This window comes from Coptis chinensis, chromosome 2 (genome assembly GCF_015680905.1).
Source record: "Coptis chinensis isolate HL-2020 chromosome 2, ASM1568090v1, whole genome shotgun sequence".
NCBI lineage: Eukaryota > Viridiplantae > Streptophyta > Magnoliopsida > Ranunculales > Ranunculaceae > Coptis > Coptis chinensis.
The window spans coordinates 83,015,201-83,041,331 of record NC_141457.1 but is presented as its reverse complement, the minus strand read 5'-3'; the positions used below and the strand labels follow the sequence as shown (position 1 = coordinate 83,041,331).

Sequence of the window (26,131 nt, the reverse complement as noted above, 5' to 3'; positions counted from 1 at the left end):
ACTTTTTTTTATTTTTTTTTTCCCACACGCATGTGGGAATGGCGGTTGGAGAGTTCCAAAAAAAAAAAAAAAAAATCCTACCCGCCATAGGCACGGGCGGTTGAGAGTCCTAAAAAAAACTTTTTTTTTATTTTTTTTTTCTCACACGCCTGTGGGAATGGCGGTTGGAGAGTCCCAAAAAAAAAAAAAAAAAATTCTATCCGCCTTTATACACTATGCTATTGTGGTTTGGCGGGATGGCGCACCAAACCATTGGACTTAGCCTTAGTAGGACTGTAGGAGATACAGATCACACATAGATTTAAAAAAAAGGTAACAACGGGCATTATTTGCATCAAAACTAATATTTTTGGATTACTAATCATGATTATGAAATTCCTACGATTCTCTTTAAGGCGACTTGCGAGACAGTACCCGGTCGAATTTCCAACCAGATTCCGCGATTAGCCGATTAGTCGAGGTGCGTGTAAGCTAGTCCGGACACCAGGTTAACAAAAAAAAAAAAAAAAACACGCAAAATACTTTGACAGTTGCCTTTTCCATTTAATGTGTCGAAGCGTTCTCCAACACCCAACTAGCACATGACACTTTTCGATCAAGTGCTATGCTTAGTTGGCGCAAGTTAGTAAGATACGGTGGTGATAAAAAAAACTATTTGATAAATGAGTTGCAGATGTACTGATGTAGCCTCAAAGAAGAGAATGTGTAGTTTTCATTTGGACTTGCATATTTATTTTGGGTTTTAGGTTATTTCCCACGAATTGATGCAATTTTCTATAAATATTACAAATAAGCACATATGGAGTAGTACATTGTGATTTATTTATCTGTTACATATATATCCTTTTTCAAGGCTTTTGAACCCCAAGCCGAAGTGAACTAATGTTTTAGTCCCAAAAGACTGCTACCCAGAACTTCACAAAGTTGCAGATAAACATTAATATTAACATTAACATTAATATAAACATATGGTCAAAGATACACCATACTTGAATCTATTCCTTTCGCACTTGTGTTTTCTGCTCATGTGGTGATTGGTGAACTATGCTTACAGGCTTATAGCCCAATGTTCTAAGCCATACATCTCAATGAATTGCGTTCGAATATCTGGATTGAATGTGTTTCAGACAATTAGGTCACATATACAAATCATATCCAATGACAATAGACACATTCATCAAATGTTTAGGTAATTTTGTGGATATCCTCTTAGGCAATGACTAAGAAGGAATGATGGTTGAATTATTTCAACGTATGCTGCATAATTTTATGAGAATGTGTTGACGTCTTGGTGGTATATCCTTTGCGTTTGTCCCCAAAGGCACGCACTTTGGATGTAAAGCTGCAATTTATATCACCACCATAAGGATACATGTTCTCAGTGACGTTTGCTTGTGGGATTTACTGGCTGGTTCACCGCCCTCCTACAGGGTACACCCTGATGTTGAACATAACTTTGATAGATGATGTCTATTATATTACTAATCGAGTATTTGAGTTTCATATATGAGGAGCTTAGTAGATGTGAATACGTAGACATTCAAGGCCGTGATTTAATATATATACGGAGAATTCCATCTAGCTACTTGGAGATCCCATGTATGTCCATGTCCTACCACGGCATTCGGGTGTATTACGATTGCTACCAGGCACCAGCATAGTCTTTCTTTGGGAGTGAGAAAAAAGGGAAAAAAAATAATTGTTTATTGATTAATCGTGATTTCTATGTGAACTGGATTCAAGATATACCACCCACCAATTAATCTAAGTAATCATGTTATGACTTATGGATGTCTCAAACATCCAATAATTGCTGAATAAGAATGAATTAGCTAGATTCTATTCTTTTTCTGAAGAGATAATTGTATGTTCCAAAACTCGATCTTACGCGAAATAACATCAAACAGGTTGTTTATATTTTTTTTCATATAAAAAAGAGGTTGTTAATTTATATAGTAAGATCTTAATAAGCTAAGTCCAACCCTGGATGTTTTGTCAAAGCTTAATGTTGAAACTGAAGACAAATCAAAGCACTTTAAGGATGCCAAAGAAATAATGGATGTAGAAGATAAAGTATAGTAGTCCTTAGCTACCTATGTGAACGATTAATCCGTGAGCGTTAGCGAACATCAGTGCCGGCTCATCTATAAGGCGACTTAGGTGGCCGCCTAAGGCTTCAGATTTAGAAGGTCTCCAAATTTCTTTATTTCTCCTTACATAAATATAATATTATTATATTTTATAAAGAAAAAAATAAACAAAAAATGATACTAGGGGTCTATTTGTTTTCTCCTCACGCACTAAATCTCATAAGTGAATTGGTTTGAAGAAAATTTAATCCAATAGATCACTACACAATTTGCATCTCGGAGTTATAGGATGGATCTAATGGTTGCTAGTACATAGTTATCTTAATTTTTGTGGGAGTGTCCTCATTTAGTTAGATATCTTAATTAGAAAAAATGAAAGAAAATATAAAATCCTACAATATATTCTAGAATCTCCACATTCTATGCATGCGCATTTTTCACTCTTTTTCAACTTAACTAATTAACGACATTAAATAGCATATTAACCAACGTCTTTTCTTCTCAACATCTCTCTCTCACATATACTATTTTCAATTTTTCAATAAATTTTTAAAAGAAAAAAAGCCTTGCTTGAATTGGTAGCCTAAGGCCCTCGGTGAATATTACAAGTTAAGCCTCACTAATATTCACTTCGTTTCTCCCGTCTGTCTGTATACCTCCCCCACTCTTTCTCTACTTCTTCTTCTTCACCATATACTCTCTCTCTTCTCCACATCCGCTACGCTCACACCAACTGCATTACATTACAGTGAATCTAGTATATATAACCCTTAGAACACTAATTGACGCGCATTGTGCATACATAAGATTATAACCACCGTATCTTTTAGGGGGATTAATATATATATAGCCCTTAAGCACGTACTGTTTCTTGAGTCTCTTGACTACGAAATGACGAATTAACCATGGTAAATTAAGCTATCTTCTTTGTCTTGTGGGATAGATTGTCCCTGAATATTTTACCAACATGACTACAAGTTACGAAGCAGTTTTAAGACTTTAAGTTTAAAAGAAGTGGTAGAAAATGTGAGTATAATTTGATCCACTACATAAATCTAAATCTACCAATTATTTCACATTTCCTCTTCAATCACAAAAAATTCCCTATCCATGTTGATATACGTACTTCGTGTTAACATTCATGTGTCTCGTCGCATTGAGACATAGCCACGATCTGTTTTTGCTACTTTTATGGATTAGTTGCTTTTTACATTATCCTACTATCTTTGAACTACATATTAAAAACAGAAGTTTTCTATCACGGGCAGTAAGTACTTGAGCTGTGCAACATTCTGGAAATTTTCGAACTATCCAAAGAGACCAATGATGAATACAAGTTTGATTCCAAAATATAAGACAAAATCATCAAGAGGTAAGGATTTTTTTAGGGACCACATTTTTCCATGCTCATGTAAAATGACATGAATAGCCTTATTCAACTAGGGGAAAAAACGCATAAAACAAAACCCATAACTATTTATTCTTTTTCCTCAACTCTACTCTCTTGGTGCAGTCCGTTCCTACAAAAAAACATTCATGCCAAAAAAACAAAATTAAGTGGGTTCTTGGTAGGTTTTTTTTTTTTTTTTTTTTTTTTTTTTTTTTTTTTTTTTTTTTTTTTTTATCGGGTTAAAAGAGGTGATATGTAATATATAATAGGGCCAAAAATTACATAAAACATGACATCTTCTCCTTAAAGGGAGACGTATGAGGGAGGTCCCCAAACAACAGACGAACACAACTTATCTAGTCAATACAAAAGAAACATACATAGAAAGCTTGCACCATACACTGCACCTAGACGCCTCGCCCTCAGAGTGAAGCTATGAGAGAATCCCAGTTCACCATCATATTAGCAAAGAAGAAGTTTCTCTTGTCCTTATGCGCTCCCATCCAAAACCATATGATTCCTTTGATATCCTTAATGATCCTATCAACCCTCACACCACCATTATGGAAAATTACATTGTTCCTCAAGTTCCATAACCCCTATATGATGACATATGGCAGCAGACACCACAATTGATCTGCAAAACCATTTGACATAGGAAGCTTGGGCCACTTCTTGAGCAGTTCACACACTGATGTAACATGGGAGATAGAGAGATGAGAGAGATAACCCCATACTTGAACTGACACCGGGCAGAAGAGAAAAATGTGCTCAATACTCTCTTCACACAAGCGGCACAACACACATTTGCTGGGGATGATCATACCTCTTTTCCTCAGGTTATCGACCGTGAAGAATATGTCCCCAAAGCGTACACCAAATGAAGAATTTAATCTTTGAGGGAGTTTTAATTCTCCATACAATCTTATATGGAAAAGGAGGGATAGGAACCACCACCTCCCTGTTAAGATTAACCAATTGAGTGTAAAAAGATTTGGCTATGAAACTTTTCTCCTTAGACCACCTCCACTCCCATTTATCATCACTACCGTAGACTTTTGCGTTTGCCAGAGAATTATATAGAGCAGCCAGGGAAATAGCCTCACTCTCTCAGAGGTTCTATCTTTTTAAGTGAGGATTCAAAATCACCTCATCACCTTCAATGTTCATATGACTCTCCACTGTACCTTCTTTACTGGAGGCATATTTATAAATGTTAGGGAACTTTGCCACAAAAGGAATATCCCCACACCACTTATCAAGCCAAAAACGAGTGTTATTACCCCGCCCCACACAGTGAAGAATACCGTCGAAAAAGAGTGTTTACGATGCAAGTATACCCCTCTATAAACTGCACCCATAAGTAGACGTCACATTCGGCGGTTGCCTTCCCCTCTCTTGGTGGCCATATGTCACACCCCAAATTTCCAGACAATATTTAAAACAATTATATTCAATCATCTGGAAACCCGGGGTGAAACAAAACCCAATACCTTGTTATCAAACACCTATATATATATATATATATATATATATATATATATATATATATATATATATAAACTAAAAGGAGCAACTCTTCATCACATTATTAAACTACAAAGAAACTAACCAACTCTATTACATCCGTCTCCCAAAACAAAACCGTACACTTCGTAAAACTTAAACCGAAGACTCCAAGAGCAACTTCAAATCACGTGTCCTCATCCACTGCACTCCATCATCTATGTTTCCAAGAACACACGCACGTTGCAAAACAAAGCAAACATGGGTCAGCAAATTGAATTTGCTGGTATGAGTAAGACTAAATATAAAAACCATGTGTTTAATATTTCAAATAAAAGAATATATTATTACAATCATTTCAACTTGGAAGACAAGTTAGTTCCGTTTTCTCAAAACGGCATGTAGTTTCTTCCCAAGTAAGATTTCACCCCCAATATACAATTCCAAGAATCTCAGAGCATCTCTAGGTGGTGGTAGCATACTCTTCATATTTGAAGAATGCTACCACAGAAACTGGTCCCAAATTTCTACCAACTCTAGGTGGTCGCAAATTTCGACCGCAAATTTGATTGTAGGGGCCACCACACGCGCCATTAGTCTTGGGCGCCCGATTACGATTAATCGCCATTGCCATTGGTATCGTCAGCGCCCGATTAATAATGGCGTGTGGTCTAATTCCAAAACAACCCCCGACGCGACATTAAGAGTGGCGCAACCATTCCAAAAGTAACCCACGCGACATTAGGAGTGCGCTACGACAAGATTACCAGGGCGCGTGGTCTTTGTCAAAGTCAAAAAAAAAAAAGGCTTACATTTGCAATGGCGCTACGACATTACTAATGTCGCCCAAGATCCGCATCCAAATTGCCAAATTTGCGAACAAAAATACGAACAAACAGGTGATGCGACCACAAATACTACCACCTAGAGATGGAATTTCGGCAAATTCCGACGCATTCCTTCAAATTTGAAGGATGCGACCAAATATAAAGCCACCTAGAGATGCTCTCATATGACAGTACTCATCATTTCCACTTTCCAAAATAACTCACAACATAAATATCACTTACGTTCCACTTAGTAAATGCACATATGATAACCTAATTAAATATGAATTTGACACACCTTACCTTTAAGCCAGCACGTCTTCTTAGGGTAGGACAACGTCTCTGCATAAAAGGTTAATAAGTCCTACCCTCCTACAAAACAAAGTTAGATTTCCCAAACGTAATCATTTATAATATACATCAATTTCACTCTCATTGCAACCATCATGGGTATATATAATCTGGCATAATATATCGCCAATATTAACATTCATGTCACACCACCATATCCATTATATCATAATATATCACAAATATTAACTAACATTCATATCACACCACCATATCCATCATATCACGCTAACCATATTCACATTCCTTCATAAGAAATTATATGCATCATATCATAATATATCACCACTAGGGAGTACATTCATCCCTCGTGAGTATCAACTCACACAAACCACGTATACATTTCTTTGTAAGAAATCATGTACATCATAATACATAAATATTCATATGCAATAACTCAGTCACATGGAAAATCAATATTTTACTTTAATATCACTCGTCTACTTATGAGAACGAGGAAAAAGTCACAACCAAGGAGTACATTCATCCCTCGTGAGTATCAACTCACACAAACCACATAAACATTTCTCATAAGAAATCATATACATCATATGCAATAACTCCAGCACACGTAAAATCAATATTTTACTTTGATTATTAATTATCTCGTTAACTCATTCATTAAAAGACACATCCCAACCTTTAGTTCCTACTCCACGATTTGCACTACACACATTTGCCAAATCAAACATATTTGTGTGCCTCACTCACACCGAGTACTACTACAAGACATATGTCCCAAGCAGGATATCGCCTCTAGGAAACATACTTTCATCTTGTAAACTCGTAACTTGTGAGTCACAGCCATCTCTGGGCTTTCCATACACATACACAAAGCCTCTTTTGGGCATAACAAAATATCAGGTCATTCATGGCACATTCAATTAATACTTTGGGTCATTCCCGCCACATTCAAGGAATACCCATCATAACACTAACAGGTCATTCATGACACATTCAATGAATACCTTGGGTCATTCCCGCCATATTCAAGAAATATCCTTCATAACACTAACAGGTCATTCATGGCACATTCAATGAATACCTTGGGTCATTCCCGCCACATTCAAGGAATACCAACATACATTCCCGTACATTCAAGGAATACAGCCAACCCGCAAGGCGAATACATTAGTTTCTCTCTAAAGCAGATTTTCACATGACATCATTAGTCATAAACATTTCATTTTTTTTCTTTTCATCAAAGAGGCATTGAGAGATCTAAAGATGTGGGCAACACATTAAATTTTCATCGGACACTTTTACACCGGATTTTTAACACTCAAGAGTTCTCATTTATTATAATATTTTCATTACAAAACAAATATCGTCTCAAACAATAGAATCATTACTAAAGATTCCAAACACAATAATTAATCAACTCATCTCATTATCAATTATATAAATCATAGATATCAAAAGGTTCAATCAGGAATAACATATTAGCTAAATGTCTCGTGAATACATTTTAAACACCCACAATCACGTACACCATTAAGTACTAACATTGTGCACATATAGTTATCACAATATCTAATAAATAATATATAATATATAATATAGTATAGTGTAGTGGCTGCACTTTTTCTCAAAGCTGCCTACGTATCCAAATCTTTCAAGATTGAAATCAAGCCTTCGTAGTTCTTATCAGCCACATAGTCAATGCTATAGTTTTTCCTACATTCATCCAAATTACATGTAACTTAATTATTTAGAAACTAAGGTATGTAGATATACTTTTTTATATAGAACTCGAAGTCCCAACTTCAACCCATCTAGAAGAAAACTTAAGTTGAAAACGGTAAAAATTCTAATTTTTCAGCAAACTAGATTTCTGACGGACTATTTTCCGAATGACACAACACTTTCCACAGGTGTCCAAATACATTGAGGCTTTTTGCGTTGAAAAGCTAACACACAGAATTTACTTTCTTATGTTTTACAAAAATACTCAATCTCATTCTAAATATTCGATACCTAAGCTCAAACACAGTACGCATAAACTGATTTCTAAGACACTGTTTTCTGCCAATCAAACTTCCAAACACCATAATTAATTCCACGGGCCTCGGAATGCAATGAGGCCAATTGGAATAGAAATCAAACTTCCAAATCTTATTTTTTTTATGTTTTATAAAAATTCTAACTCTCATCCTAACTCTTTTTAAACTGGACTTGAACACAGTGCGTAGAAATTGATTTCTGACGCACTGTTTTTTGTCAACCAAACTTCCAGACCTTATATCTATCTCCACAGACCTCGGAACATGACGAGGCCAATTGGGCTGGAAAGAAGACTCAGAAAACTCACTTTTGTCAAGTTTTGGCGAGACTTTTAATCTGTCCCTAACTATGTGAAAACTCGATTCTAAACCAGTCACAGACCGGATTTCTGCAGTCAGAAAATTCTGACGTGCCAACTTCTGAACACCATAACCATATCCACAAACCTCGGAATGCAACGAGTTTGATTGGGTTGGAAAGCAGACTTCCAGACCTTACTTTTTCGTGTTTAGAGGAAAATCTAAATTAAACTTAAAGTATAAAAAAATCAGCTCTAAAACAGGACGTAAGTATAAGTGTTCCAGTTTTTAGTTTCATGAAATCAATATATGTATGAACCCAAACAATTAAACCAACTAAGCAATATTCATTGATTCAAATACCATCTCCACCTCAATCCACGTTTCAGTATGATAGGAACCATATATAGGTAAAGGCAATTGATATGTGTAAACCCAAAATTTCAAATTTCAAAATCCACAAGAAATTGGTAGAATGATTACTCACGACTTCACCAGCGCCATTCTACCATATGGTGTGTCAAAACCAAAGAGACAACATTGAATAAATTCCTGGAACGGGATAAAATGCATGTACATCAATAAATCATTTATACTCATGATCACATATCATTAATTGAAAGAGTATTCGGTAAGGTTTGCACCTGTAGCCATCTCATGCATAGCATTCATATCAATCATTGCCACTTATACAATTCATTACTAGTTCCAACAGTAGCTATAGTCGAAGCCTTACAAAAGAAATCTAAACTTCTCACATATATAATGAAATACTTCAAAGCAACCAATAGCCTACAGAACACCCATGGGTACAACAACATACCCATAAATATCTAGATATGGCAGAAGTAAACCTTGAGTCAGTAACTCAGTATGCCATTTATCTCTATTGATCAAATTAATAATTTTTCATCCCAAAATTTCAATTAATAAATTAAGTAAATAACTAAAAGAAGTTATATGCTCATCAATCAAATAAGTTGTAAAGAAAAGATTTAGACTACTCACTTGTGAATTGATCAGAAAAGCGAAAACCAGCGAAAAGAAACGAAACCGAAAGTCACACTGTTGCGTGTATATGAAGGTTGTCTTCTCCCTCCGACTTTTATCTCTCTCACAACCGTAAGCTCTCTCTCTCTCTCCCTTTTAGAGCACGTATCTTCTCTTTTTGTTTTCTTTTTCTTTTAAAAAAACTCCCCCCAAAAACAAGAACGAGTGTTTGGTAAAACCAAAACACCTGAAACCCCCATCCCTTATTTCCAGCAACTACTCATCCCACTTCCCACGTTTTTATGTTTCTATCTTTATCTTTATCTTTAACATTTTATTATTATTATTTAATTTTATATATATTTAATAAAAATGGGAACGAAAAATAAGGTTGTTATACCATATTTATTGATAATAACCTTTCTCCATAAGGCTTCACTTTCAGTACCATATCTCCACAGCCACTTGGCTAATAAAGCTTGCTTAATAAGTTTGAGTTTTCGTAGCCCTAAGCCTCCTTCCTTTTTAGATGTACAGACCTTATCCCAAGCTAACAGATGGAACTTTCTTTTCTTTTCACATGATCCCCACAAGAAGTCTCTCGTAATTTTCTTTAGCCATTTAGCCACACAAGAGGGAATAGTCAGCAAAGACAAATAGTATAAAGGGAGATTTGACAACACACTCATAACAAGGGTCAACCGAGCACTCTTAGAAAGAAGCTTTCTTTTCCAGCCACCTAATTTGGTTTGGAAGGACTCCACCACCGGGTCCACACTTCACTATTTTTATACTTTGCTCCTATAGGAATGCCTAGATACTTACAGGGGAGAACATCTACCTTGCACCCCAATGTCTCAGCCAAATTGCTTATGTTGTCGACATATCCCACACTAATGATTGATGACTTAGAAAGATTAATTTTCAGTCCAGAGACCGCTTCAAACAACAGGAGAATGGATTTTATAGTGAAGATGCATTCTGGTGATGCCTCAGTTAGGAAAAGAGTGTCATCTGCGAACTGAAGAATACCGACCTTTAAAGTGCCGATGGAAAATCCCTCTAGCAACTCCAAGTCCATTGCCTTATTAGTTAGCCGAGCCAAAGCTTCCATTACCAAAATAAAGAGAAATGGCGACATTGGATCGCCTTGCCTAAGGCCCCGTTGTACTTTAAAGTTGCTTTCTGGCACTCCATCTACCAAAATCGACAAGTGCGCAGTGGACACACATGGCACACATGTTTTTATCCATTTCCTCCACTTCATACCGAAACCCATTCGCTTCAGACCAAAAACTGCTAATCAACATGATCGTATGTCTTGGTTATATCCACTTTGCATTGGCACACTCTTGAGTCGATACATTCATTTGTAATGAGTGCGCTATCAAGGATTTGACGCCCTCTAACAAAGGCTCCTTGATGGCTAGAAATAAGCTTAGGCAGTACGCCTTTTAACCTTGTAGCTAACACCATAGATAGAACTTTATAAATACCCCCTATTAGGCTAATAAGCCTGTAGTCACCCAAGGCTAGCAAACCTTGTTTTTTTGGAATTAAGGATACGAAAGTAGTGTTATTTCGCCAGTCCATGAACCCGGTATCTTGAAATTCTCTGATAGCCGCCAACATATCCTCCTTGAAAATATTCCAAAACTTTTTATACACTATCATGGGCAACCCATCAGGGCTCAGGGCTTTGTCGTCACCTAGTTCTTTAAGTGCTCCAAACACTTCTTCTTCAGAGAAATCAGATTCCAAATCTTCTTTTTGGATTTCATCTAACTCATCAAAGACCAGCCCATCAATGTCCGGACGTTTGAGGTGTGGGTTTTTGTAGAGATCAGTATAAAAATCCACAATGTGCTTCCTAATCTGTGCACCGTCTCGACTAACATTCCCCTCGATTACCGAAGAAGCAAGACTATTACTCCGGTTTCTCATATTCGCCATTCTGTGGAATAACTTAGTATTGTTCTCTCCATCAGTTGCTAATTGAGATCTTGATTTTTGACGTCAGCTAATCTCCTCAAGCCTTAGTAATTCTTGGAGATCGTTTCTAGGGTAAGTCCTCTCAACTACCTCATCGTCAGAGGAGAGTTCTCTTCCTTCTTGTCCAGATTCTCTATACCCAAGATCTTGAATTCAATTTTCTTGTCCACTCTCCCGAAAACTTCCTTGTTCCACACTTTAAGCTTAGATTTAAGATTTTTAATCTTAAGCCACCACACGTAGCTAGGTTTCCCATTAGGAGAAAAATATGTCCACCACTCCTCTATTTTTTTACCCAGAGAAGGATCCTCCAACCACATTAGTTCGAACCTAAAAGGTTTCAGTTTTCTATTCACCTTGTTACAATCGAGCATAATAGCTCTATGATCCGAAGTGAACTTTGGCAAAGCAATCAGCCTCGCATCTCCAAAATGTGTGTCCCAGTCTACCAAGGAGATAAATCTGCCAAGCTTCGACATAACTGGGTTTTCTTTGTTATCGGACCATGTATAAGACGCACCTTCCATAGGGTATTCCACAATTTCACGCCTATTTTCAAACTCTCCAAAATCCTTCATACAATTTCATGCACTTTGGTTTTTCTTTGTTTTGTCATCTTCTTCTCAAAGGGAAAAAAACCCAAAACAAAAAGCAAGTTAAAAGAGATAAAATAAGTTGTGGGCAAACTTCAAATTCAATGTTAACACCATTACTCTACCCGAATCTCACATCTTCTCACCCACTCATCTAGTGATTTTTTAGGATTTGTTCTAATAACAAGGGGACGATGCATTCAACTAAACATGAAGGGACTTCTTCACCATTTCAATTGAGGCCTAATTTGAGACAAGGTTAAGTTATCAACAACATACAATGAACTCATTTACCTATTAACAAACCAAAGATACCCACTGGTTTTAGAGACAAAAATCAAGGACCAGTTTGGATAGGAAGTTGTTTTTACAAAAACCATAACAATTTTTATTTTGATTTTGATATTTTTTTAACCCATGATTCAATAGGCTTTTTGCTTTAAAGTTTTATGGGTATATATAGAGATACCAATGAGGAGGGGATGTGGTCATGTGGTTTTATCAATGAGGGCATGAGCCCAGTTTGTGTATTAACAGTTTTGGGTTCTCATTTATGGAATTGAGAAGAAGAAGAGAATATTTTTCCAATTCAACAATCAGAAGGGGTATTTGTGTCAATCAACTTTGAAAATCAGTGGAAGTGTTAAAACAAGGGTTAATTGAGATACCCCCCTGTTTTGCATATTTTTTTGAGATACCCCCATGTTTTCAAATTCATTTGATATGCCCCCCCTATTGCTCACTTCCGTTGGTCACCAAACATAAAAAAAAAAAAAAAAAAAAAAACAATTTGATGCCATTTTTGCCCTTCCACGTGCATACACTATCATAGAGTTTAATTAAGCCTATTCTTCAGCACTAGTTCACGTGTGGAAGACTACCAAAATGGTTAGATCTAATTTCGACCGTCGATCTAAAATAAATTAGATGCATGATCTAATCTCAACCGTATATTGACACAGAAAATTGACAAATTTATCCGACACAGTGACGTGGCAGATGGTACACATCTTGTATCGTCGTGTTACACGTCTTGTATCATCGTGATATATGTCATGTATCATTGTGTAAGAGGATGATGCATGTCATAAATCATGATGATACATGACATGCATCATTATCATCCACAACGTCATTGTGTCGGATGAATGTGTCAATATAGAATTAGGGTTTATAGCAAAAAGGGCATCAAATTGTTTTTTTTTTTTTTTCTGTTTGGTGACCAACAGAAGTGAGCAATAAGGGGGTATATCTAATGAATTTGAAAACAGGGGATATCTCAAATTAACCCTAAAACACAAACGTACATGGAAAATTCAATTTTTTTTTTAAATAAAAATAAATGGAAGGGATAGGGACATGCATTAATAAAACACATAAACAACAAACTCATGATCACTAGGGCAGTCTAAGTTTTAAATTAGGCTAATTTTTAGTAGATACAATTTCCAACCCACTTTCTTATTTTTCACAAAAAATATTCAATTAGTCAATAAATTAATTAAGAATTGTGGACTATTATTTTTACTAATAATTGGTCCTATATTTGGCAAGGTTTGAAATTTGTGACAATGTTTGAACCAATTAGGAGATCGATTATATACTCAACAAATTAGCTTAATCTAAAACTTATAAATTCATTACTTGATGTTCATGAGTTTGGATACGTGTTCTAGTAAGTAGTAGCATGTGTCCCTATAACCTATCTCCTAAGTAAATTCAATACAGTGACTTGATCAATCACTCAACCATGCATATATAATAGAAATAGAAATACAATAACATACTTAATTAACATATGAATATGTAAATGAAATTAAAGAGATTTAATTTGTCATTCATTAGGGTTAACATATGAATATCTTGGAAACTATTTGGTGGCGCGGGATGAGTGTGCAACGTCTCTGAATGATGAAAGCAACCTTAAGTGGGACCAACTAAGGCATCCACGGTTTGCCAAACCCCTGTGTATCATTAATTGAAAAAAAATATATATTATATATTGTATAAAAATTAAGAATGCAACATAGTAAATAAATTAATACAAATCTCATGTAAAAGATTAAAGTATAATAAACCACTAGAAAGTAGACCAGTGCATACGCACCGATTCTTTTAAAAACTGCTTGCTCAACAATCATAACTATACATACATAATTTTTTTAACAAATCGTGATTCCTGTTTTATTTGCAAGCCCATTTTAATTTCATAACAAATTGTTTTAATCAAGTCTTAAAAATCTGTTTTAATTTCTCAACAAATTATTTTAATTAAGTTTTAAAAACTCGTTTTTTAATTGGAGGGGGGATTTCCGTTTTTAATAGGAGAAGAATTCCCGTTTTAATTAGAAGTGTTAAATTTTTCTTTTTCAATAAGAGATGAATTTCTATTATAATAGGAGAATAATTCATGTTTTAATTAAAAGTGTTAGAATTTTTTTTTCAATAGAAGAGACATTATCGTTTTAATAAAAATTGATTATTGAAATTTTAAGAGAGTTAAAAACATACTTCTAATATAATAGACCTATATATACGCTTTAATGTATATATATATATATAGATATTGATTGATTGATTGGTGTTCACCAGTTTTTGAAAAGGTGAAGCACTAGTACCTGAAAATGAATGATCTTTAATAGTTGAAATTTGATGTGAATGACACATGTATGCTTGAAAAGCTTTCGGTTGTGTATCTACTTTAAGACCAAACACCTGCGGATCTTCAATCGACCATACCTTAGATATTTAAACGGGACACCTTTCTTCAAACTATTCATTCAAGAGCATTACCAATTTTGCGAGTCTAATTAAAGTCGTAAAGTGTATTCCAGTCTAACTTATTTGGCCTGCAAATAAAATCAGTAAACATGATTCTCAATTATTACGAGCTTCAATAGTTAAATTGCTAGATCCGAAGTTTTCACGAACTGTAGTAGAAAATTTCGTAAGTTTCACAATATGTACAGTATATTTGTACACACAGTAGATAATTTGAAACTGGTTGTTAACAGTACTGTACTTATGTATTAAAAATACAATGAGTTTTCGTAAATATTTGGGGGTGAACTAGGGGTGGAATACAGGGCGGGCCGGGTCAACTGCGGGTCAAATAGTGATGGGTCGGGACGGAGCGGGTCTAGGGAATACAAATCCAGTGGTCCCCGACCCGGGCGGTACGTTGAAGTGTCGTCTTAAGACCATCACCCTACCTGTTGGTGGAAACTTTACGGGGTGGGTTTTGGGCGGGTCGGATGGAAATTATCATTTTAACCCAATTTCACCCAAATTTTTTTTTCTAATTCTGCAAGTAATATATTTTCAATTCACAACATAAATAAAAAAATTGAATCAATCAATAAAAAATAAACAAAAATAGGAAAAAAACTTTAACTTGAATCCAAAACCATATCTGTAAATTTGAAACTTCTTTCTCGTGATTTACCATTTGTAAATTAATTATTTTCCATAGTATGACAAAATGAAGATAAGAGCAAGAATCTATAGTACAAAACAATAAAATATAAACTAAAAAAAATCGAAATTAATACAAGGATGAATGATTCATCTTCTCAAAAATTCGAAAGTTGAATTTGAACTTTTGATATTTGCCCAATGTTCAAACTTGAATATTTGAAATTGATGTTGAACTCATAAGTTTGTGTTCATATTTCCCAAATTCCTACAAAAGTTAAAAGAAAATATAAACAAAATACAAAAATATTAGAGTTAGAGTTTTAAAATTGTGCTGGTCAACAGGGTTGGGTCAACGACTTTTGACATGGTACGGGTCAAGCTGCTTGACGGGTCGGGTTTGAGCATAGAATCTACACCCATAGCCCGACCGTATAGAAACAGTGGGGGGGGTGGGGCGGGTCTGTTTTCGGATCATTGCGGATTTGGGTGGCGGGTGAAGACCGGGTACCCTACCGGATGATGGGTCAACGGTTTTTTTTTACATTCCTAGGGTGAACCAATCGTGAAGCATTAGTCGTCAGCAAAAAAACGAAAGATGGAAAAGTTTTGCGCTAAATGGGAATAATAATAGGAACACAATTTTCCACGGACGTTTTTACCATATCTAAATATTTTCAGTGCATTGGACAAAACTACCCTCATGTCCAATATACTAGAGGTGTGCACAGATCGGTTATTTGAGATTAGTTATTCTTTGATGCTGGCGGGATTCGAATCCTAAACCTCTGGTATCATCACCTAAAGGTTTTATCGACTTTGTTAGTTGGCACCTGCATTTATATTTTTTTTTTGAACAAACTAATTTCCAACCGAACCAATACCCGAACTGAACCGACCAGTTTTCATATATTTTTAAATTAAATCAATTAAATATATATTTTTTAATATATATTATATGTAGCGGGTCGGTTCGGGTCGGATTTGAGACTAAACCAACGACCAAACTAATTTTATCGGTTTTCAAATATATATAACCGAACCCAACCAACTTATAAATATAACCGACCCAAAACCGACCGGTTCGGTTTGATCAGTTTTATGCACACCACTACAATATACTGACAATCCGTAGAAGTGGCAAAAACGTATGTGAAAAATTCAGTTACCATAATAAAATTGCGGCTAAACATGTTGATGTAGCAGCTGCGCCAATGCAACAATCGTCTGTACTCTGTATTGGAGCTAGTGTGGTCTATACGATTGGTGTATGTATTTACACTTGTCTACTGTACCAGTTGATTAATTATGCAACTTCGTATCTGCTGTAGTTCATTACTTCATTTCTTTCTTTTCTTCTCTAATTTTCATTTTTCTAAAGAAATAATACTTGTATTTGTTTATATATTTTATACAAAGTATTATGGTATATTACCACATAATTAATTTATATATAGTCTGGTAATATTATGTAGTTATTTTTTATATAGACCTGATTCACTGTACGTTTATTCTTTTTCAACGTAGAATAATTATATTTTTGATTGTGTGGGCTCCTGATTACTGATAAAGTATAATTATCAGCATTACAATCTTCTTATCTTTATTGTTTGGAAGAAAAAATAAACAAATATACTAATAAGAATTGAAATATGTATGTACACTCATGGAGGGAATCGGGTCGGGTTTGACCTGAATCCGACCCAACCCGAATCCAAATAGTTCGGATTTTATTTATTTATTCAGGTCGGGTTTAAATTCGGGTTCAGATATAATTTTTAGTGTTATCCGAGGTTTGGATTGAAGATTTCTGTTTGATTCGAATTCGGATATAGCCATTTCCGACCCGAACCCGATCCGTTTCCTGCCCTAGTCATAACAACTCAACTCATTGAGAATGATCAATAATAACATGTACAACTAAAATCTATAAATATTCCATGTATATTTTGGTATACATGGAATGCAGGCAACAATCTGATCTTCAAGGGCAAGCAGTACAACCATAGTAAAGTGGTTTTGACATTATACCTATCGCTTGGTATTGGATTGGAGATCTAACTATTAATCGAGGATATCGATTTCAGCAGATTGTCGCAAACTGGAATTCTTTGTTTCGATTCTAAACACAACAAAAAGTCAAAAACGGGGGTATCTTTCTTGTCTACTGTTTTCTTCTCCTTGTAACAGCTAAGGTGTGATCTTCTCCATCACTCTTTCTGACTGCTATTTTTCTCATTTTAATAAATTCTCACTTATCAAAAAAAATATTGTGTAATGTCGATGTTTACCGATGCCGCAAGTAATGAAGTCGGTGAGTGGATTAGCACATCTTCGATCGTAAGGACTAAGGACAAACCTACACCTCGCTATCGACAGGATGGACAACGCAGCAACGATAGCTCATTACCTTCACGAGCGATACTCCATCAAAAGGGTCTATTGAATTGCACTTGTTAAGCCCAACTTTAATCTTTTCCCGAAATTGAAAAGAATATTAAGATAAACAATTAGTTCGTACATGGTGTGTTTAGTAGTAGGAGATTGCTTAAGGTATAAATTTTTGACAAGAAATTAAAGAAACTTTCTTCACCACGTACCATTAATAACTTTCATAGTTTCATGTATAGTAGTATCTTTCCCATACCCTCCCCATGGCGATTTGGGATGCTAAATTAGTAAGGTAAATTTTGTACGAAAAAGTAGGTTCACTAATAAGAAGAGATTCAGTTCCCTGCCTGATAATAGTAACACCAATTTAAACATTTTGTGGTTCTAAATAAAAGACGTACATAACTACATAAGTATACAATTATCATATGGCATGTGGCAATAGCAATTAATATATAACGTCAGAGTTCACGTCGTCTTAACTCAGAAATTTTTCAGAAAAATAAAAAATAAATAGAGAAAAGACAGTGTAAACTATTGTTTTGATTTTTGGGATAAAATCAATATTGAAGTTAGGACCTCCTGACGACCATCTTTAAATGCTAAAGCTCCACTAGTCAACTTCTTTGTTGCTTCCTGTTCTATGACTCCTTAGTCAATCCACAACCACGTGGCCAGCAGACAAAACTAATAGCCAATAGGAACATGCCAAGTAGAAAAACTCCAGTCAAACTGCAAATATATAGTAAATGAGAAACATCAATTTTGCTACCAACGTCACTAATCCTGCCTTCCCTAGGTAATTCAAAGCCGGCCACGTGCGATTTCCTACGTGTCATTCAAAAATGGGCCCACAGCCCACCATGTATTCCTCCTTATAAACCCCCATTTCCTCTTCTCACTATAACTACAAACTCTTCCTATTTCCAAGTTAAGTCCTAAAAAACCAACCTCATCTCCAAACTTTACACGCATTTTTCATACACAGTTGACACACAAGTTCTTCTATCTCCACCAACATCTAAACATTTTGAGCAACCATTTTTTCATTGCTTCATTTTACTACTAATTTTAGCAAAGCCATACCACAAACGTTGGTAGAAATGGGAAATGCTGATTTAGTCTATCCATCATCGATGAACGTCGAATGTGCGCACCAAGTAGCAATTCCACCGCCAGTACCATTCTTCAAGTCATTTGCGTCCAACCTCAAAGAAACATTTTTTCCTGATGACCCTCTTAGGCCATTTAAGAACCAACCTTTATCAAAGAAGTTAATATTAGGCCTTCAATATTTCTTCCCAATCCTCGAATGGGGTCCTCGGTATACTTTACAGTTCTTTAAAGCTGATCTTATTTCTGGAATCACCATTGCAAGTCTTGCTATACCTCAAGGAATCAGTTATGCTAAACTTGCCAACTTACCACCTATTCTAGGCCTATGTAAGTAGTTAAAATTTCCATGAGCCTTTAGTGAAGTTTGCTAAAAAAAAACTTTCCAAGTTTTTTGAAGTTCTAGAGTGTACTTCGTTAATTGATGAGTTTTCCTTTTCGCGGTTTTCGGTAATGTAGATTCGAGCTTTATACCACCTTTGGTGTATGCAATGATGGGAAGCTCAAGAGACTTAGCAGTGGGAACAGTTGCTGTTGCATCACTTCTAACAGCTTCTATGTTAGGAAATGAGGTTAATGCTAGTGAGAATCCAAAGCTTTATCTTCATCTTGCTTTCACAGCAACGTTCTTTGCTGGAGTTCTTCAAGCTGCCTTGGGATTCTTAAGGTTAGTTGTACTAGCTTGCCAAAGAAAATTTATATGGGTCTCTCTGTCTTTCTCTCCCTTGGTGGGGATTTCAGTTTTTTTGCAGGTTTGTTATGTGACTTTTATAATTAATTTCTCAGTTACATTAGGTGTGTAGACAGAGATAAAAAATTACTTTCCATATTTTTCGTTTTCTAGAAGGTTTTTGTTTATATCATTTTCTTTTATTTTAACTCTTTTCCTTTTTCTGAAATTGCAGACTTGGTTTTATTGTGGATTTTCTCTCACATTCAACAATAGTGGGATTTATGGCTGGAGCAGCAACAGTTGTGATACTTCAACAGCTTAAAGGAATACTTGGACTTGAACACTTTACTCGTGGCACTGATCTTGTGTCTGTCATGCGTTCAATCTTCAGCCAAACACACGAGGTGAGTTCTTAAATTTATTATGACTATATTTTTCTCTATTATTTGCAAATATCATTTTAATGGTGCATGGCATGCTTTGATTTTGTTCCTTTTTTTGGTTCTTTTGAATCTATGAAGTAAAAGGTGCTTTTATTATATTCTCTCTTTCCACATTCCACATTCGCCGTATCTACTTTTAATCTTTTATCGGTATATTGATGACTTGAGCAAATTTAACTTAATTTGTAACTGAAATGAATCTTTTTATTATTGTGGTTGTTGCAGTGGAGATGGGAAAGTGGTGTGTTGGGCTGTGTCTTTCTTTTCTTCCTCATGGTCACCAAATACTTTGTAAGTGAAAAATCGGTCACAAAATTACGTAATATTTATTATTTTAAGTCTGATTCCAATTTGAGATTTCAACATTACTAAACAACACCAAGACTTTAGGAAAACACCCTTTAGCAAAAACTTTGGAACATCAAACCACTTATCAATTTCAAATCATGTACAGTAAACACAAGAACAAAATAGTTCTATAGCTTGATTGTGTGAGGCAATAAATGCCACGAAGATGCTAATAAAACCAACAACAAAAAACCAGAGTACATAATTACTTTCTTTCCCTAAAACAACCAAAATAGGATTTTGTCATATTAGATCCCACTTGTTTTTTATCTATAACTTCACAACTTGTTTTTTTAACCTTTGTTTACTCGCTCTACTCCAAAGTTAGGAGCAATAATAGAGAAGGTGCAGTGTAGCCATCTACTTTTACTCTGGTTCCTATCTTTCGCCTAAGCTATCCAATCCACACCACACAGCACAACTTCCCTGCTTAGTTAGTTGTGTAATTCAAAGGTTAAATTAGTAAGATTAAAAAAGGGAACTGAATTTTCCATTTCTCTTTTTACCACTTCCACTGATTTTCAATTCACTAGACACAAATACCCTCGGAGATGGGTTAAATTGAAAGACAAAAGAACAAGAAAAAAGACGACTGTTCGTTTTCTTCTTTTCTTCCCACTAATGGAGGAACCAAATTGTTGACCTGCTTCGATCCTCTTCTTCTCCCAATCGGCATCTTCGGTATTATCACCCCGTCATTGATCATCTCTACACCCATGAAAGATAAAACCAAGAATCCTCTTCTTCTTTGAATTTTAAACGTTAAGGTTCTTTGTTTATAAAAAATTTAAATTGACCCAATGCACACACTAAAACGTTAAATATAGTTGCCAACTCGCCGTGTTAATTGTTCTATGTTTTGGTTATATTATGTACAAGAAAAGAAATGTATTTAAAAGCCAAATTACATAAAATTCAATAGTTAGAGCCTGAATGGAGCTAATATTGAAAGGAAAGCAGTCCCCATTTTTCCTATTTTCTGTCGGTTTACTTTTGGTTTTGGTAGTATTTCTTTGCATTTGAGAAGAGAAGAGAGAAGGTGTGAGGAAGAAGAATTTGGGTCCTTCACTTTTTCCCAATCTAGGGATCTAGTTGATGAACCAAGGTTATTCCTGTCTTTTCACATTGTAAAACCGTGGAAGTCAAAAAGGAGCGTGGAAAAATGCGGTCCCTTCAAAAAATGGACTGTTTCAATTCCCTCGTTGTCATTATTTTGTGTACAGATTCCTGTAATTTTTCCTTCCGATTTGATTGAGATGTCCAAGTCTAGATTAGATTGTCGTACTCTGGAGACTAGAATCTTGAATTCAGTCCTTGAGCTAAGAAAATTACGTGTCCCCCCGTCTCACGGGGAGTACACTAGAATACATTTATAAGAGAGAAGGTGCAGTTTTATTCGGTAAAGGAGTCAAATTCGAAATTATACTCTACAAGGCTATAAGCTATACGTAACATGCCTCAACAAAGACAATCAATCGTTCAACGAGTTATCTATTATATATATATTATAATTAATGTGACTAAACAAGGAGCAAAACAATGTACTCATCATCCAAGTAGTATTCTATGATTTCTATCGTTGTTGCTAGATACCAAAGTTTTTGAAGGGTTCTTTATGCATTTTACGGCTAATAATAATCTTTTATAATCAAAACTTGAAGACCCCTTGTTTTTTTGGTAAACATATTGTGTTTAATATCCATGACAATATCGATGACTCGATGAAGGTCTCCTTTTTCACTTGTGGCCCAAATTGTTGGATTTTTGCATTTTCTAAGCAGAATCAGTTCAATCATTGATATATATATAACATAATAAACTTTCATAAGAGTCCAACACAAAACACAATTATCTGAGACATGTATGTCCTTCAAAATGAGAACCAGCATCCAATGATTCTTCTACAGTTCAATAAATTCAACTAACAAACATAAACTAATATATAATAAAGATAAATCCAAATAATGCAGTATTATATCTTGAAAATGGCATCTTATATTTCACTATGCATGACTAAAAGTTTGTTATTTAATATGCTTTTCTTGACGACAACTATAGAGCAAAAAACGACCGAAATTCTTCTGGGTCTCAGCAATGGCACCTCTTACATCAGTCATATTGGGAAGTATTCTTGTTTATCTCACTCACGCGGAGAAACATGGTGTTCAAGTGGTAAGTCGATCACTATCCAATATACATCGCTACTCTTTCCCAAAATATTTTCTTTGTCCCACCACCTTAATTATTTTGATGGTAGGGCCTCCTCCATTTTGTGTTATTTTCCAATAATCTGATCATATCTTGATTAAAATGGCAAATGGTTAGGATTGGTCGAGATATTGATATGTTGCATTTTGTGAAACTTTTATGTTTTTCAGATTGGAGATCTCAAGAAAGGGTTAAACCCTATATCCGTGACTGATTTGGCTTTTGGGTCTAAATATCTGATGACAGCTATCAAAACTGGACTCATCACCGGTATCATCGCTCTAGCAGTGAGTCACTTTATCGGCTTACTATAACGCACCTATGAGTCTATGACACATATCAACCTTGATTGAGTATGTGTTTATGGATATGAACAAAGCCCATTATCTATTTGACATGCATGGGCTAAGAGACTATCCATGGTATGGACTCCTAGCCTCGATTAGGCCTTAACTGGAAACACCAGAAATTATTGGACTGGACTGGACTGGGCTGGCCCAGTCCAAGGTCGTCCCGAGATAATTCTACCTGGCCCACTGGCCGTTTCAAAAATGGTCTGTGTTTTTCAGTCAAGGATTTTGCTAAATTAGTAGTTGTGGTGTCTACAGGAAGGAATTGCAGTTGGGAGGAGCTTTGCCATGTTCAAGAACTATCACATTGATGGGAACAAAGAAATGATTGCTTTTGGGATGATGAACATTGCTGGTTCTTGCACTTCTTGCTACTTGACCACAGGTGCATATGACCAAAAATGACTAAAGACTATCAAAGATTGGGCTTTGGGTCCAAATTCGGGCTTGCATTAAATCATAGGCCTTGGACAAATCAAGCCTAAATTTTGTTGTTCTTAACTGCGTGTTTGAGGTCATTTGCTAAGTATTATCAATTTTACTGGAATTTCAGGACCATTTTCAAGATCTGCTGTGAACTTCAACGCTGGATGCAAGACAGCAGTTTCAAACATTGTTATGGCAATTGCTGTGATGATAACATTGTTGTTCTTAACACCATTATTCCATTACACTCCTCTGGTGGTGCTCTCGTCAATAATTATCGCTGCAATGCTTGGCCTGATTGACTATGATGCCGCTATCCATCTCTTCCAAGTCGACAAATTTGACTTCATCGTTTGCATGGCTGCATATGTTGGTGTGGTCTTTGGCAGTGTGGAGATTGGACTAGTATTGGCGGTAAGTGATCAACTCTACATGATCCATTCAAACTTCATTCTTATTATTAAAATTTAAACGATAATGCAATTTGAGAGCAGGGCAAGATGAGTTCATATTAATTTTACTCACTGCTGAAGTTGTTTATGTGAACGCAGGTTGCACTGTCTATGCTTCGAGTGCTTCTATTTGTAGCAAGGCCGAGGACATTTGTTCTAGGAAACATTCCAAACTCCATGATATATAGAAATGTTAATCAATACCCAAATGCTATGAGTGTCCCTGGAGTTCTAATTCTTCAAATTGATGCTCCCATCTACTTTGCCAACTCCAGCTACTTGAGAGAGAGGTACATACTTTGAACAACCAAATTATTATCATAGAATGTTAATTCCTTGCAACACTGACTATATGTATCAAACATTTGCATCAATTAAGACTTTGATTATATTGTTAGTGAGTATTGGGCTAATGGGATACATATGGTATATATATGAACTATTTTTCAGAATCTCAAGGTGGATTAATGAGGAAGAAGAGAAGCTAAAATCGCAAGGAGAGATGATGAGCTTACAATATGTTATCCTAGACATGGGAGGTAAATGGTTAAGAATAAATACGAGACACTCCCAATTTCAACATATATTTGATAATAGGCATACTAATGATTCTTTTAAAAATGGTCTAACAGCTGTAGGTAGCATTGACACAAGCGGGATTAGCATGTTCGAAGAAGTTAAGAAAAATATCGATAGAAGGGGGCTTACGGTAAATATTTACGTTTAACTATCTAGTTTCAGATATGCTTTTAGAACTTCTTGCTTATTTATCTCCTTGTACGATCAGCTTGTGTTGGCCAACCCTGGAAGTGAGGTGATGAAGAAGCTAGACAAGTCCAAGTTCATTGACGACATAGGCCAAGAATGGATCTATCTAACAGTAGGGGAGGCTGTTGGTGCGTGCAATTTCAAGCTTCATACCGGAAAACCAGGCCATGCCACAGCTGAATTAGAGGCGAAGGACAACATTGTATGAACCATGGTTAGAGTCAGCTAAAGCAGTGCCCATTGTACAATATAGTGGCATTTAGCGTATTCGGTCTCCAAAAGATGTGCAACGTGTCAATATCGAGCTCGTAGAATATCATATTTATACATGAAAATGATTGTACGTCAATTTTGGTTTTTGAGATAAATGTATGTTTAGGACCATTTGAGGTTACTTTATTCCTAGTGTTTCATTAGCTGAAAATCAGTTTTTTCTTTTTTCCTTTTGACAAAGCAATGGATCTAATATTTTCTATATGGTTGACGTGATAACTGATTAGGATCTTTTCTCTACAAGTTCACTAACTTTCTTCCAATTTGTCCATCACAGATCTCGTAACTGATGTTGGATATTGGAATCAATGAATCATTCACATGGAATGGTTTATGACTTTTGTATGTATGCTTTGGCAACTTGACGCTGTCGTTCAAAGGTCTAAGGTCTAATTGAAGGGTCCGGTTATAGGGACTCGATTCTTTTGAACTCAATTTTATAGCCATTGGATCTTCTCAATCTCATTAAATTAAACCAGTAGGTCGACAATACTTTTAAAACTTTTTTTTTTTCATGTTTATTTAAGTTTCGAAAAACGATTAAAAAAGGTATTGAACTTTACAAGTTTTGACAATATGAGGACTAAATTTTTTTTTCGGTCAATTTGGGGGCCAAACTTTTTAATTTTTGCAATGTGGAGACATATGTAATATGACATCTAAATTTCTCACATGGTGTTTCACAATTCGAATTAATTTCCATGGTCATGAGATTGTAGAATGTTAGCGCGATGTATATATAAATGTATGTAACTTGTGAATTATGAAACACCATATGAGAAATTTAGACTACATGTGTAACTAGTCCCCACATTGCAAAAATTAAAAAGTTTAGTCTCCAAATCGACTAAAAAAAAAATTTAGTCTCCATATTGTCAAAACTTGTAAAGTTCGATACCCTTTTTAGTCGTTTTTCGTTTAAGTTTTTTCACCTATTCTCTCTCTCTTCTCCAAACTGATTATAGCAATTCCTTGACTGATCAAAGAAACAATAGAGCTCAATCTACTAATTAGATTTCATGTTCTCCACATACTCGAATTATATTTGTTCTTTAAAGTTTTAGCAATGGATTTTGGATTAACATTTTTGTAAAGTGGTCACTGCTTTGGAGTTGCTAAGGATGGAAATGGTATTAAAAATCAATAATGAGTAGAACTTAAAATTTATAGATGAAAATGGTGACGGGTGAAAGCTACATTAGAATTTGCGATTAAACTAAAAATTGAATT

The 26,131-nt window shown here is 35.4% G+C and overlaps 1 protein-coding gene across 1 annotated transcript; it reads left to right on the top strand.

Moving 5' to 3' along the window:
• Positions 1–18,750: 18,750 nt before the first annotated feature.
• On the top strand, positions 18,751–25,103 carry LOC147518329 (sulfate transporter 3.1-like). Its single transcript, XM_086590193.1, has 12 exons — positions 18,751–19,290; positions 19,420–19,627; positions 19,866–20,037; positions 20,302–20,367; positions 22,483–22,596; positions 22,803–22,919; positions 23,241–23,367; positions 23,536–23,822; positions 23,960–24,150; positions 24,311–24,399; positions 24,493–24,569; positions 24,648–25,103. The coding sequence occupies exons 1-12, from the start codon at positions 18,951–18,953 to the stop codon at positions 24,834–24,836; spliced, it is 1,977 nt and encodes a 658-aa protein (XP_086446319.1). The 5' UTR covers positions 18,751–18,950; the 3' UTR covers positions 24,837–25,103.
• Positions 25,104–26,131: the final 1,028 nt, after the last annotated feature.